General features: G+C 47.4%; 1 protein-coding gene across 8 annotated transcripts in view; it reads left to right on the top strand.

The window, feature by feature from the left end:
- Positions 1-15,160, top strand: part of EPS15L1 (epidermal growth factor receptor pathway substrate 15 like 1) — a 92,554-nt gene that overhangs the window by 25,158 nt on the left and 52,236 nt on the right. For 6 of the 8 annotated variants that reach the window (XM_053910351.1, XM_053910352.1, XM_053910356.2 and 3 more), the window contains exons 2-9: positions 1,655-1,696; positions 1,883-1,972; positions 2,460-2,507; positions 4,164-4,259; positions 5,333-5,395; positions 7,985-8,110; positions 11,005-11,064; positions 14,699-14,932. In XM_053910351.1, coding sequence (XP_053766326.1) covers positions 1,655-1,696; positions 1,883-1,972; positions 2,460-2,507; positions 4,164-4,259; positions 5,333-5,395; positions 7,985-8,110; positions 11,005-11,064; positions 14,699-14,932 — 759 coding nt within the window. The remainder of the gene's footprint in view (positions 1-1,654; positions 1,697-1,882; positions 1,973-2,459; positions 2,508-4,163; positions 4,260-5,332; positions 5,396-7,984; positions 8,111-11,004; positions 11,065-14,698; positions 14,933-15,160) is intronic. The other 2 variants (XM_071219218.1, XM_045195618.3) reach the window with 1 other exon arrangement.

Raw genomic sequence — 15,160 nt, 5'->3', positions numbered from 1 at the left:
AAGGAACCCACCTCCCCCAGTCTTATTCATTATGGGAAGTCACACAGTAATATTCAAAGACTTTTTAATAAATACTGTAATCCCACCCCTTATCCAGTCCTCATCTTTCCCACTTTCTTCTTTTTAGCTGTGTTCACACCTGTTCTTCTGTGTGATCATATATGTAATGGGGTCATCTTCATGTTTCTTTGCTCACTAAATCAACAGAAGTTTCACATATTGCTTACCTCCCTGCACGCAGTAAAACACCAACACATATCAGCCTTTATAGCCCACATGTTGTGGCTGCTTAATTCCTCCCCTGCTGCCACCTCCCCCAGTAGCCATCTCCTCCCCACTGGGGTATGGCTCACTGGAAGAGAGGTTCTGCACGTGGTGGGAAGCGCAGAGGCCCAGCTGCCAACCAGGCTGGATCCAGGCGTGGCCTTGACTTGCCACATGACACTGGACAAGGCAGTTAATAGCAATGTCTTGGAGATCTGATGGACAGAGTGTGGAGTGTCTTGTGCAGAGCTGAGGACTTTGAAATTCCTGCCTACCATAGTGGGAGTGGTCACTAGCCAGCGCTCTTCCAGCAGGGGCCAGTCATTGTGCACTTCTGCGCAGTCCTTTGGTGGCGGTGGTGGGTGTGGGCGAAACCTGGGGCTGGGAAACTGGTCTGAAGCTTGTGTGTCTGGTGATTCATGATGATGTACAGAGACTCCTGTCTGATTCTGGAGCCAGAGGATGGTCTCAAAGGTTAAGGGTATGTTTCTCTGAATTCCCAGACACATTGAATCCCACTGTTCTTCACATGGAAGTTGACTCTGGGCTGTCACTCCTGCCTGAACAACCATGTTGTTGACGCAGAAATTGGGACTTATTAAAGAACATTAGCACTTCCTTTTTCTAAATCAAGTAAGCGTAGTATCTGTGTCTGAAATAAAATGTAGTCTCTGTATAGAGGACGTTTAAAGTGCATATGTTTTATTTTTTACTATTGTACATTTTGGTAATGACACAGTTGAGGAGTGTGTCCACTTTTAACCAGTATCTTTTTTTTAAAGATTTTATTTATTAATGGATGGAACTAGAGAGCATTATGCTAAGTGAAATAAGCCAGGCGGTGAGGGACAAATACTATATGATATCACCTTTAACTGGAACATAATCAACAAAACAAACAAGCAAACAAAATATAACCAGAGACATTGAAATTAAGAACATTGTAACAATAGCCACACGGAAGTGGGGAGGGGACAGTGGAGAGAGGGGTCTATAGGAGCTACCATAAAGGACACAAGGACAAAATCAAGGGGGAGGGTAGAGGTAGGGGAGGGAGGTGGGACTGGCTGGTGTAGGGTGGATGGAAGGGGAGAAAATGCAGACAATTGTAACTGAATAAAAATAAATTAATTTTAAAAAAGATTTTATTTATTAATTTTTATAGAGAGGGGAAGGGCGAGAGAATGAGAGGGAGAGAAACATCGGTGTGTGAGAGAAACATAAGTCGGTTGCTTTTCACACATGCCCCAACCAGGGACCGGGCCCATGACCCAGGCATGTGCCCTGACCGGGAATTGAACTGGTGACCTTTAGCTTTTGGGATGACACTCAACCAGCTGAGCCACATTTGTCAGGGCAACTTTTAACCAATATCTGGTTTTGTTTACAGATTCCCACTGGAAATCCATTATATGAATCTTATTACAAGCAGGTGAGTTTCACTGGTATTGGAACAAGAGAATGAATGACCCAGAAAGCTACAGGCCCTGTATTGAAGCCTGGTGCAACCTCTGGTTCCTTCCTTTCTCTGGATTATCAGCCCCAGTTAGGGTGGTGGGTGTTGCCTTACCTGCTGCCCCGCTTCCTGAAGCGGCATCTGTGTGCTTCTCTGTTGCAGGTAGACCCAGCATACACAGGGAGAGTTGGAGCCAGTGAAGCTGCACTTTTTCTAAAGAAGTCTGGGCTCTCAGACATTATCCTTGGGAAGGTATGTCAAGACTGAGGCTGATTTCTGTGGCTGCCCTTGGGGCTCCCTTGACAGGTGGAAGACTGCCCTCCGCAGACCCCTCTTCTTGGGGACAGACCTCCTGGGGAGTGGGTGGGCCACTGCCAACTTCTCAGGGATATAATTGGTGGGTCCATACGCTCTAGTGGCAGCTGCCACCTGCTGCTTAGGTAGTGGACAAGAGGCCTGAGCGTTTTAGGAGTCTTGACAGTTTATGGACTTTTGTCAGCCTGGGAGCCGAGTGGACCTGGGGTTCTTAGGGCTCTGCTGGGGACTGGCAGAGGGAGGGCACAGGTCGTTCACCTGCTCCCAGCTAGGGATTGTTCGCGCCTACGCCTCCCCTTTTTTTGGTGGCAGCAGTGGGATTGGCCCACCCTTAAGGCCTATGTACAGTGGCGGTGGCTCCTGTTTTGTGAATAAATGGGCAGTGATTGGCGGTTTGCACTCATGAGAATTTTTGTTTCCACAGATATGGGACTTGGCCGACCCAGAAGGTAAAGGGTTCTTGGACAAACAGGTATATACATGCACGTATGCTCAGAGCAAGTGGAGGGTCCAGGCCAGATCCCCAGGCCGGCCACCTCTGCACTTCCTGTTTGCACCACTGGCTTGTGTCACTAGACAAAAGTACAGTTGTCAAAGTTTCTTAAACGGGAAGGTTTCCTTTCTAAATAAAGGCCTTTTGTTGAACACTTGGAGCCATCTTTCATGGTTAGTGTATCTTTTCATATTTTGTGTGCTTATAAGTGATTAAAATGTTTTCAAAACATTTTATTTTGAAATAACTTCAGACTCTTGTGGAAGCAGCAGAAATAGTTCAGAGTTCCCATGTCTCCTTCCTCAGCTTCCCAGTGAGAGCCGCCTGTGTCGCTGTTGCACCATGTTCAGCGCCAGGGCAGCACCAAACCAGAGGCCTTACTCAGAGCTGACCAGTTTTACATGTCCTTCTTCGTGGTTTTTTGGTGTGTGTAGTTCTGTGTCATTTTATCACTCACGTAAATTTGCATAGCCACCACCACAGTCAGGACCCAGAGCTGCCCCAGCACCTCAGACAGCCGCCTCCTGCTGTCCTTGGAAGTCACACCCCAGCCTCTGGCAACCGCTGGTTCCTAGTCCATAACAGTTTCGTCACTTTGAGAATGTTCTATAAGTGGAAATTTGTAGTACTTACAAATGATTTTGAATGGTCATATTTTAATTTAGTTCAGCTTGTCCCTAAACTACATTCCAAGGGATGCTGTTTCTGGTGTCCCACAGTCCATAGTCTGATCCATCAGGAAAGCACCATCCACTATTCCTCCCTTTTTTGGGATTTACATTGTGCATCTGCCTATATAAGGTTCTGAGGGTCCTCATGGGGAAGAAGCCTTTTACATTTGCCTAATGTAGCCCCCTAAACTTATGTCCCCTTTACTCTGCACACTACGTGGGTGTTCTGTCGACAGCAGCCTGAGGAAGTCTAATCTATTGCTTATCTCTTTGAAGACATTTTTAAAACTGTAATTGTAGCTTTAAAACAGTCCATGGTCTTGGTCCAGTTGATCACTTACAAAAAAATTAGGTGATACTGTGTGAGTCCACTAAACCTGTGGTGTGACCGGTTCAGGGTTAGGAGGAGAGCAGTGGGGAGCCAAGGCTGCTGATGGCCTTGTTTAGGTCCTTTGTCCCAGCGTAGGAGGTAAAGTTCACCTTGGGCCACAGCAGGTGGAAGTGGGTGGGCAGGGCACGCCCTACTCAGTGAGGCCAACCAGAGGGATCACAGTGAATCCTGAATGTAAATTCTCCAACATCTGTGTCTATTTCAAACCATTTTTAAAAAGTCACATATGTGAACCATAATTCATAGTCTTAAACATTTAGGCTTGCTACTTATACAATCTAGCATTTCCTAAGTGTTGGGAGCTCATTATTTTTGAAAATACATTTATTTGAAATTTTACAGCATTCAGAATGCAAATGGGCTAAGTCTGTTTTAGCATATGCATTTAAACATTGCTCCCAGGGTGAGACCTCTTCCACTAAACACTGTAATTGACTTTTGCACACGCAGTCTTCCTTGTTAAAGGGAACTGAGATCTCTCTTTCCCTGGAGCCTGCCACCACAGGAGGCTCTTCCTCTGCCGCCACCTCCAGCTGGGTAGGATTTACACCTCATCCTGTTTTGGATTTGCAGGGTTTCTATGTTGCACTGAGACTGGTGGCCTGTGCACAGAGTGGCCATGAAGTTACCTTGAGCAACCTGAATTTAAACATGCCACCACCGAAATTCGTAAGTGTCAAATGCTTCCAGTTCACCTTGTGATATCCCCCATCTATTTGTCTCTCTCTCTCCAGGTTTTCTGTCTTCCCCCCTCTTTTTTTATTGAGATGAAATTCATATAACCTAAAATTAGTCATTTTGAACAATTCCGTGACATTTAGTGCATAAATAATGTTGTGCAACCATTACCTCTATCTAGTTCTAGAACATTTTCATCACCCCAAGAGGAAACCCTCTACCCGATAAGTAATCGCTCCCAATTTCCTTCTCCCCCAGCCCCCGGCAGCCACTAATCTGCTTCTGTGTCTGGATTTGCCCATTCTAGACATTTTACGGACTCGTACATCTGGCTTCTGTCACCGAGCCTAGTGTTGTCAAGGTTCATCCCCATCGTAGCGTGTGTCAGTGCTTCATTCCTCTTCACAGCTGAAGAGGGTAGCATGATATGGCTCACCCATTTGTTTAACCTCATCTGCCAGTGGACATAAAGATTCACTTACAAAGATTTGTTTGCACACCTGCTTTCACTTCTTTGGGGTCATACCTAAGAGTGGAATTGCTGGGTCCTATGGTCATTGTGTTTAACTTTTTAAGGTCTTCCCCCATTAAAAAAAAAAAAGTTATTTTTCTTATTTTGAAAGTACGTTTATTAAGGCTGAGGACAGTGAAGCAGGGAAGGGCTTAGGATGGACAAAGCAATACGAGAGTGTAGGCGGGCCTACTTTGGCTCTCCAGAATCATTATGGGAAAGAAGTAAGCCAAGGCGGGGCTGCTGTCAGCTCACTGGGAAGTCAGAGGAAAAGGGGACCATGGGGACAGGTTCAAGGGGTGAGCCGGGATAAGCTGCCACTGCCCACTGCTCCCCTGGTTGCAAGTCTCCTGGGGCTCCTCAGGGTTTAGGACACGCACGCCTAAGAGGTAAGATAGGCAAGGTGCGCTCCCGGGAGGGGGTGCATACTGTTTTCCCTTCACTCCCTGTTTTGAAAGCACTATGAAATGTGCATCCATTGTATAAACATATCCTCCTGTGACTTGATTCTGTGCCAGCCACAGTAGAATGTTTGTTTGTTTTTTTTCCCCAGCATGACACCAGCAGCCCTTTGATGGTCACGCCGCCTTCTGTAGAAGCCCATTGGGCTGTGAGGGTAAGTGATGGGGTGGCACCCCTTGGCTGTCCTTCACATGCAATTGTCATAGCCGTTTATGATGTCGATTCAGACATCTTACAGGACTGTTGTATCACCTTTTCTGTTTCAGAGTGAGTGTGCCATAGAATTTGGACAAAATACTTTTTCAAAAGAAAGTTTGGGGAACAGCTATGGCCTTTTACTATAGTTGTGTGTTGCCTGTGAAGACAGTCAGCTCAGATTCAGGCATTGGATTCTGAAACCTTTAGAGTTTAAATCATGCATTTTCAGGTCATGTTCTGTGGTTTCTGCTGCTTAGGCTGGTTAATCAGGATAGAAGGGAAATGGTGAGAATTTACAAGCATGAGGACCTCCAGCATGTCTTTACAACTCTTCCTCTCATCTCCAGCTAGCTTATGTGTTTAATGATCTTCCTTCTCTGATGCTCTTACTGCTTTTACTTTTAATCTTCACCTGAATATATATTTATTGTTTGCTCCGGGGGGGGGGGGAGGGTGGTGAGGAGAGAAAGAGAGAAACAGAAACATTGATGTGAGAGAGAAACATCAATTGGTTGCCTCCTGTACGTGCCCCAGTCCAGGATCGAACCGGCAACCTTTTGGTGTACAGGACAGAGTTTCAACCAACCGAGCCACCTGGCCAGGGCTTTTGTTGCATTTTGAAAAGTTGCTCTCAGCATGTAAAGAAAGAGATGTTATGGCCGGAAAACTATGTTACAGTTTCTAGTAAGAAAAAAATGAAGTGGCATCTTCTGGCAGGTGCAGAATTACTCGTAAAGGAAGGAAATGTGCACGGGGATGCAGAGATGTTCCCCCGGGTAATGAGACCGCCTCACTCCCACTCACTGTGAGAGGGTTGTCACCTTTCCTCACTTTTATTTGGCTTCAGAACTGACATTAACAATGATTGCTATACAATAAAGACCACTCCCCTCCCTCCCAAGTACCTCTTTCCTGTTTTGATGTGAGTGGTCTGTTCTCTCCTTGGAAGGGGTTTGGATGGAGGGAGGTCTGTGCAACAGGGACTGAGCAGGAGGAGGCCTCACGTGACCCAAGGAGTTACAAAGGTGCCTCTGTGAGCCATCCAATAGTTTGCCGGTGGCGAGCCCAGTAGCAAAGGACCTTTTCTTTGTCTGTCGTCCATTTCCAGCCCCTACCTGGGGGGGGCCACGTGGAGGCCTTAGGAGGAGGGATGGTAGCTGAGGAGCCTGCGAGGCCTTGCGGAGGGCGGAGTGGGGCTGGGATGGGGTAGATTGTTTTCAAGAGAGATGTCATTCGAGAAACAGAAACAGACAAACCTGAAGCACTGTTGTGAAAGTTTCTGGGCTTCTTGAAGCACTGGGTCAGCAAGCCTGATGGACCAGCAGGAGAAGCCCAGATGCTCGAGGCAGATATGAGGTGTTTGGCTTCCTGCCATTCATAGTGACTCACGTGTGCAGTGTCTGGTCATCTTCTTGTTTCTGTTCTTTCTCTCTCTCTCTTTTTTTTCTAAATTGTGGTAAATTACGCGTAAAGTTCACCGTCGTAATGATTCTTAGGCCTGCAGTTCAGTAGTGTCCAGTACATTCATGTTGTTTCTGCAACCACCACCACCACCCTTCTTTAGCACTTGTTCGCCTTTTCAGACAGACTCTGTCCCCATGAAACACTAAGTCCCCATTCCCCCTCAGTCCTCAGCACCCACCATTCTACTTTCTGCCTCTGTGAGTCTGACCACTCTAGGTGCCTCAAAGAAGTGGAATCACACAGTATTTGTCCTCGGTGTCTGGTGCTTGTCTCACTCAGCATAATGGCCTCCAGGCTCACCCAGGCCATCGCGGTGTCGGCACTGCCCCCCTGTAATACCGAATGGTGCTCATTGTGTGTATGCACCACATCTGGCTTCCCCTTTCTTCTTTCGATGAACACTTGTTGAGGGTGTTTTCCTGGGGCCCAGTGGCTTCAGCTTCTGGTCAGAGTGGATGGTGAGAGGCCTGCTGTCCCCTGGTTCCAGTTGCCACAGGCTCTGTTTCTACAGGAGGCAGATCAGAGTCCCCTGCCCAGACCTTCCTCAGCAACAGCCCCCGGATATGCTGTCCTCATGTCACACTTCAGAGCAGTAGCCTCTGCCCGGCCCAGACATCGCTCTGCTAATGGGGAGCCCTCATTTATTATTCTACTGTTAGACACGGGAACTTCCTAGCTTAAAGCTGATTTGGATAATTAGTTACTTAAGTCTTTGGCTTACTCTTATATTTGGTTCTTTAGTTCTGTTAGTTCTTCAGACTGATATTCAGGTTTAGTTCTTTGTCCTAAGGAACTAAAAACCCATGCACACTCTTGTCCCAGGACATAGGTAGAGTGACCTTGTCTCCCAGGCAGCCCCTGTGGTCTGATCCTCTCTCTCCCATTGATCCTGACTGCTAGATCCTTGAGTACCAGAGAGAGGTTTCCTTCGGGGTATAAGTTGCTTCTGAACAAGACTCTCCTGTGCATGTAGGTGAGACCAGGGGTGTGTCCTCGCCTGTTTTCATCCAGCTTCCAGCTTGCTTTGGACTCTCCCACAGGCCCATGTTTTTACTCACTCAGGCTATTTCTTTCCAACTAGGTGGAAGAAAAGGCAAAATTTGATGGAATTTTCGAAAGCCTCTTACCCATTAATGGCTTGCTCTCTGGAGACAAAGTCAAGCCAGTCCTCATGAACTCAAAGCTGCCTCTTGATGTCCTGGGCAGGGTAAGTGGTTCTCTTACCTCATGTAGGGCCACCAAGTTCTGCTGGCCCCATGCTGCTCCCCACGAGCACTCGTGAGACTTTACACGTGCTTCCATCATGGGCCTTTGTAAGAGCCCATGTGGATGGAGCACTTGCTGCAGCCAGGCTGGCTCAGGGCCTCACGGCTGTGGCTCACATGCTTCCCGGCCTGTGGGAAGTGCCGTTGTGTGGCCCATTGCACACGTGGGGAAGCAGCCTCAGAAATGGACTTGCTGTCCAGGGCCCAGGGGCGAGCAGATCTGGGACTCAAACCCAGACCTGGAATTCCCCCCTCAGCTGTGCTTTCAGGGAGAAGTGTGGGAGCGTGTATCGATATCTTACTTCTTTTCTGTTTTTAATTACTTCTTTTCCCCTTAAGGTAAAGATAATTTTAATTATGCAAATTTAGGGAAAAAATTTATGCATTTCCTTTTTTAAAAAAAAGCCTCAATTTTGTTGCAAGTGAAAATACAAGTTTTTTAGATAGAGTTTTCTATCCCAGAGTGTAGTCCCTCTCCTGAGGTGTGTGTCCTGGCCCTGGTGTTTGCTCTGTGCACAAAGCCCCATTCCGCGCAGCTGTCTCGCTGAGTTTCCCCACAAGGGACTCGGGACGGTCGTGGTGTCTGTCTGGACAGGTTGCTGTGACTTGGCAGGCGCTGGCCAAGAGTAGGAGGACCAAGTATTTGCCCCTGCTGCCTCCAGCCCCTGCAGATGCCGCCTCTAGACCAGGCCTTTGCTGAGCACTTGGAGATGAGGAAGAAATTAGATACAGTCCAAGAGATCAAAAAAATAGATGATGGTTAAGAGCCTCATATTTATGTATCGATGGTTTAGTATGTGCCAGGCCCTATTCTAGTACTTTGCTTGAATGAAGTCATTGAGTCCTTGCAGCCACCTATTTTTGGATAGTGTCACCTCTGTTTTCCAGGTGAGGAAATGGGGGCCTTCAGAGTGGCTGGTAAATAGCCCAGGGTTGCCCGGAGAAGGGAATGAAGTCATGGGTGGTCCCCAGAGCTGCTTCTCTTCTCTGGTGCCCCCCACCCCTATTGCCTACCTGCTAATTATAGTCATGCCCAGTGAGGACAGGAGTAGAGGGAGGTGCCTGACTTACCTGAGCAGGGGTACAGAGGGGTGGTGTCCTCTGGAGTGAAGAGATGGGTGCAGACTACAGATTGAGACGGGCAGACACGTGACAGCATGATCAGAGGCAGCCTGGCATGCTGGGTATGGCTGGGAATTCTCCCCCAGGGGACATTGAGCAATGTCGGGAGACAGTTTCGGTTGTCCTACCTAAGTCGGGTGCTGTTGGCATCAGGTGGGTAGAGGCTAGAGATGCCGCACAACACCCCTCAATGCCTAGGATGCCCCACGAAGAACAATCTGGCCCCACGTCAGAGGGGAAGCCCTGGGGCGTGGGGAGGACTGTGTGGAGGCAGGGAGGCCCATTCCTGTCCCGGTTTCCTCGCACAGACAGTGTCTTCCGGCGCCTCTGCTTCCAGAATTGAAAAGGCATGAAGCACTCAGTCCAGTACTGAACACCTTTATTTTTTATTGTTTTTAGATTTTACTAACATTTAGAAATTCCACCAAGTCATCAGCACTAGTTGTAGTGAAGCTTTAAAATTAGCTCATGTCTTACAAAAATAGTTCCATTATTAAAGTTTCATATAGCCATTTTCATGGACTTTAATGACCTCATTGTCTTTAAGGCTAGTTACATGGCTTTACTATTGCCGGCTTTTCCCAACACCTTTAAAAGGGCATTCATATGCTTGAAGGGACTATTAATACTTTGGGGTCCCTAGAGGTCAAGGTGGAGTCCCAGGAGGCTGGCCTGGGTTGCAGGACCTGTTAAGGGTAGCAGGGGCTCTGTGTGCCAGGCTGAGGAGCTGTCTGCAGGGCAGGGCAGGGTCAGAGTTTACTCTAGAGCAGTCCCTGTGGTAACCCTGGGGGTAGGACTAGAGATAGGGAGGCCAGCTGGAGACTCTGGCCTCTAGAATGTTTGAGAAGCCAGAGCCAAGGACACAGCAGGGTGGAGAGGAGGCCCCATGTGTAAGACACATCCCTGGGCTGAAGTCCCTAATGATGGATGGGGGTGGGAAGGGGTACCAGCATGTGAAGCATCTCAGATGGACCCCTGGGTGTCCACTTAGCTCAGGGCACTGGTGCTGTGCCTAGTGTTGTCCAAGCCGGGCAGGCCTGCTGGTCTGGGGGAGCTGACTTGGGTCAGGAAGATAGTGCCTCAGTTGTGCTTTAGAAAATCCGGTATGCAGCCTTTTCGTAGGAACCCATACCCGTCTGCCTGGTCTTCGGGTGCTAGGTGGGCCTAGTACCTTCCGTGCACCTGACTCACCGTCCCCTGATGATGATGAGAGGAGGTGGGACACACAGACCTTCTCGGCTGCGTGCTCATGGCCCTGTGCGTTCAGAGTGCGGGCTGGGGCTGATTGTGTGTGAGTGCGGGAGGGGGGGGGGGGCGGGGATGTCTTAGGTTTAGAGCAATACCTGTGCCAAAACCAAACTCTTTTCTATCTAAGATTTCTTTACGAGGTGATAGAGGAAAAAGGGAGGATGTGATTATAATCATGATCATTTGCTAGAGAGAAATCAACATAATACGATGGAATGGTTCTTGGAACTCCTAGTTCGTTGGGTGGTGGTTTTTCAGAGACCCCACAGACTGGTTCTTGATGTTCGCATTTAACTCCAGCATGCACTCAGAATCTGAGTTCCGGTGACTCACCCGCTGCACAACAGCCCCTTCCTCCCTAGTAAGCCTTGCTTGGTCCCTGCCCCCCCAGTAAGCCTTGGTACCTCCCCCCAGTAGTACGCCTTAGTGCCTGCCCTCAGTAAGCCTTGCTGTTCCTTCCTTGCAGGTCTGGGACCTCAGTGACATTGACAAGGATGGACACCTGGACAGAGATGAGTTTGCTGTGGTAGGCCCCCGCTGTGGCTCTCTTTCCCCATTCTGTTGTTCTTTCACGGGGCAGGGTGGAGAAGGCTTCTGGACTCACTTTTTCTTTTATAATTTTTGAAAGTTTATTTTGACATAATTAAGATTTTTAAAAAGTTGCTGTAATACTTCTGAACACCCTTCACTCAGATTCCCCAGTATTACTATTTTATCACATTTTATCCCTCCCTTTCTCTCTATTCTCTTTATGAGTGTATGTGTGTACACATCCATGAATTTTTTTTTTAACCATTTCGGAGTAAGTTGCAGACGTGATACATTTTAAACCCCAAATACTCCAGTGTGGTTTCCTAAAACCAGGGAATTCTTTTGTATAAGCACTTTCCATTTCAAAATCAGGAAATGAACTTTGACATTATTTAATTTGTTATAGTATCTATTATAGGTTATATCTTATATATAACTATCTATTATATTATTCATCTAAGGATATTATTCAGATTTTACTGTTTATCCCCAAAATGTCCTTCGTAGTGAAAGAGACGCCATCCTGGTATGCTGTGTTCTGCAGCCCTGTCTCTGTCGTGTCCACTGATCTGGGGCTGCATCTGTCTTTCTGTCTCACGCCCATGTGGACTTTTGGAGAGTGCAGTTTATAGTGTCCCTTGGTGTGGGCTTGTCTGCTGTTCCCTCTGATGACCCAGGCCGTGTACTTTCACGGGGCAGGACTGCACCAAGGTGATGGGTATATGTTCTCCTGGGGTGTCTGTAGGATATGTGATGTCTTATTACATGTCATCCATATGACATGTGACATCTTATTACATGTCATTATGATGGGGTCGATTCTTGACTGAGGTCAGGGTGGAAGCTGGGGTTTCTCCCTGCAGTTATTCTTTTTCTTTGTGCTCAGTCTGTTTTGAGAGACACATTGGAGACTGAACATCCTGATACCCCTCTGATTCTCGCCTGCCGGTTCTCCCATCCTTCCAGGAGTCTTTCCTGCATTAGTTAGGATTCTGGAGGTTGCCGGTGGTAATCATGTACTTCAGTCATTCCTTGTACATTTTCTAGCTGGTCTCCTACTGTCAGGAATTTGTTTGTATCAGAGTGGACTAATGGATGTGTCCTTTGCTCTACAGTTTATAATCCTTTACTGGCATGACTTATTTTGCCCACTGGGAGCTCCTCCTAGCTGGCTTCTTTGTCCTTTGGTCACATCCCATCATTCTCTGACCAGTTGCTTCCTCGTGATACGATAAGACACTCCTGGCTCTCCTGTATCAGCCTGTTTCCAGGGAGCCCCAGTCCATGTAATGGAGAAAGATGTTGGAAACCAGGATCTGGGCACTGGGGTGCTCGGTGTCCCTGCTCCCTAGTCCTCCCAGCAGATAGCTGGGAAGTAGGTATGCATGTAGACGTGCCCACCAGGGGCCCCAGCATACCAACATCTGCTCCGTGTCAGCTTCAACCCGTGCCTAAGCCCAGGCACTCCCACCCTCTTCTCCTTTTAGCGACAGCAGTGGAGCTGTGTGTAGATAGGTCTCCCCTGTCCGGTGGGCCACCTTCCACACCCCTACAGCAACCCCCAGCCTCTTCATCTACCCGGGGGGGCTGGGCTGACCTCCTCTTGAGCCTGCCCTCCTCATCCTGTGCATCTGGCATTCTGTCCCTCCTCTTCTTCCTCTCTTCCTTCCACCTCACTCCCATATTGGACTTTCTCTCCCGTTCACAGGGTTTATTCACTCACCTCGTTCTATGATATCTCAAACAAAGAATAAAGTAGGCCCTTGTAGTTAAGGGCAAGGCTTCAATAAACAGTAATTAAGTTTATCCGCCCCCACCCAAGAAAAGAACAAAGTTTTAAAAATATTATTTATTTATTTATTTTTAGACAGAAGGGAAGGGAGGGAGAAAGGTACAGAAATGTCAACATTTGGTTGCCTCTCGCACACCCCCTACTGGGGACCTGGCCCACAACCCAGGCATGTGCTCGACTAGGAATCAAACCAGGACCATTTGGTTTGCAGGCTGGCGTTCAATCCACTGAGCCACACCAGCCGGGGCAATTTTTTTTTTTAATTTTATTTATTTTTAGAGAGAGGAAGGGAGGGAGAGAGAGGGAGAGAAACATCAATGTGTGGTTGCCTTTCAAGCGCCCTCTACTGGGGACCTGGCCTGCAACCAAGGCACGTGCCCTGGGCTGATAATCGGACCAACGACCTTTTGGTTCTGAGGTTGGCACTGAATCCACCGAGCTGCACCAGCTAGGGCAAGAACAACTTTTTTAAAAAAAAATTGGGAATTATCTGGGAATACCCAATCATATCCTTAAGATACATCTTCTATTTGAGGAATTTTAAACATCTTTAAAATGTGATTTTTTTACAACATACACATGAAGTGAAGCTTCTTATTATCTTTACTATGTGTGTTAAGCCTTTGAGATGTTAAACTTCTAGATGAACTCTAAACCATTTCACAAGGGAATTACAGATTTCCCTTCCATTCCCCTCATAATCCTGACACCCGACAAGTACCCGGTTGTGTTTTCCCCATGTGTCAGCTCTTCTGCCTTTTCAGTTTGAGCGTGTTCAGTGTTTCCATCGTCCTGTTATTTGCACTGCTTATGCTTTGTTGTTTGTGTGTGTGTGTCGTGGAGTACACGTAACATAACGTTTACCATCTTAACCATTTCTAAGCGTCCAGCTCAGCGGCACTGCGCACATTCGCACTGTTGTGCCGCCACCGCCCGTCTCTGGGACTCTCTGCATCTTGCAAAACTGAAGCCCTGCCCCTATTAAACATTAACTCCCCAACCTCCGCCCCTAGGCCCCTCATTCTTTATTTTTTAAAAAATATTTCTTCTAACTGCACTTGACTTAAAGTCTTTATATCATTCAAGTGCCCTTGGGGTGGTCCTCAGGAATGGGGTGATTGGCCAGAGTGAACCTGGGACGTGCCTCTCTCTTCTCACATCCCTGAGCACCTTTTTGTTTCGTTTCTATCATTTCTCATCAGTCAGCCAACATTTATGTTCTTTTACAAATGGGTCTTAGTTGTGTCATTTTGTGTTTCTTTTCTTCGCTAGCTGGGTGTAACATTTTGTAGAGGATCTGTTCTCTATGCAAATAGCAACTTAAAGAGTATTTTGAAGTGAGGAGGGTTATAATTGTGGTTTGATTTTGTTACATATTAAACTAAACTTTTAATCCTTGTTTTAGAGAAAGTTTCCTTTCACTAGTCTCAAACAGAAGAGCCACCTGTCCTTTCCTGTAGTTCTCTGTGTCTCCAGAATATCTTGAAGTACACACAGCTCTCATGGTGTGTCTTTAGACTTCCAAATTCCAGTACTTTGGAAGTCGTTAGCTGTGGAGCCGGTGGCCCTCCTGTGTAGTGAAGGGACATGTGTGGAGTCTGGCATATCGATCGACTTCCTTTTGTACTCATTCAGTCTCACATGATTAAACAAATGTCTTGGAAAATTTTGCCTTGGAGAAGTGTAGCTTATTAGAAGAGGTTAATTTTTACTGTGTTTACCTTAGAAGCAACCTCTAAAAGAACCATCTTTGTCTTGTCACTGCAACCCTAATAGAGCTGTCCTCTCTCCGCCCTTGGCCTAGCCACCTGAGTGTGATTTTCTTTTGCACTTACAGGCCATGCACTTGGTGTACCGAGCCCTTGAGAAGGAACCTGTGCCCTCCGTTTTACCCCCGTCCCTCATCCCACCCTCCAAGAGAAAGAAGACAGTGTTCCCGGGCGCTGTGCCTGTCCTGCCTGCCAGCCCCCCACCCAAAGACAGCCTCCGCTCCACGCCTTCCCATGGCAGCGTCAGCAGCCTGAACAGCACGGGAAGCCTGTCTCCCAAGCACAGTATCAAGCAAACACAGGTATGGTGCCCTCCGGGAGCGTGTCCGCTTCTGAGCGCAGCTGCTTGCATGTGTAGAGCTCCAGCAAAGTGTTTCTTGTGGCCCCCAAAAGGCCATACTTATGATTAAATTAAAAATATTTGTGACAGCTGTTTTAGTCCATTTGGGCTGCTATAACAGAATACTATAGACTAGGTGGTTTGTAAACAACAGACACTTATATCTCATTGTTTTGGAGGATGGAAGTTC

The sequence above is a fragment of the Desmodus rotundus genome, chromosome 9 (assembly GCF_022682495.2).
Source record: "Desmodus rotundus isolate HL8 chromosome 9, HLdesRot8A.1, whole genome shotgun sequence".
NCBI lineage: Eukaryota > Metazoa > Chordata > Mammalia > Chiroptera > Phyllostomidae > Desmodus > Desmodus rotundus.
This window is presented reverse-complemented; position numbering and strand designations above follow the sequence as displayed.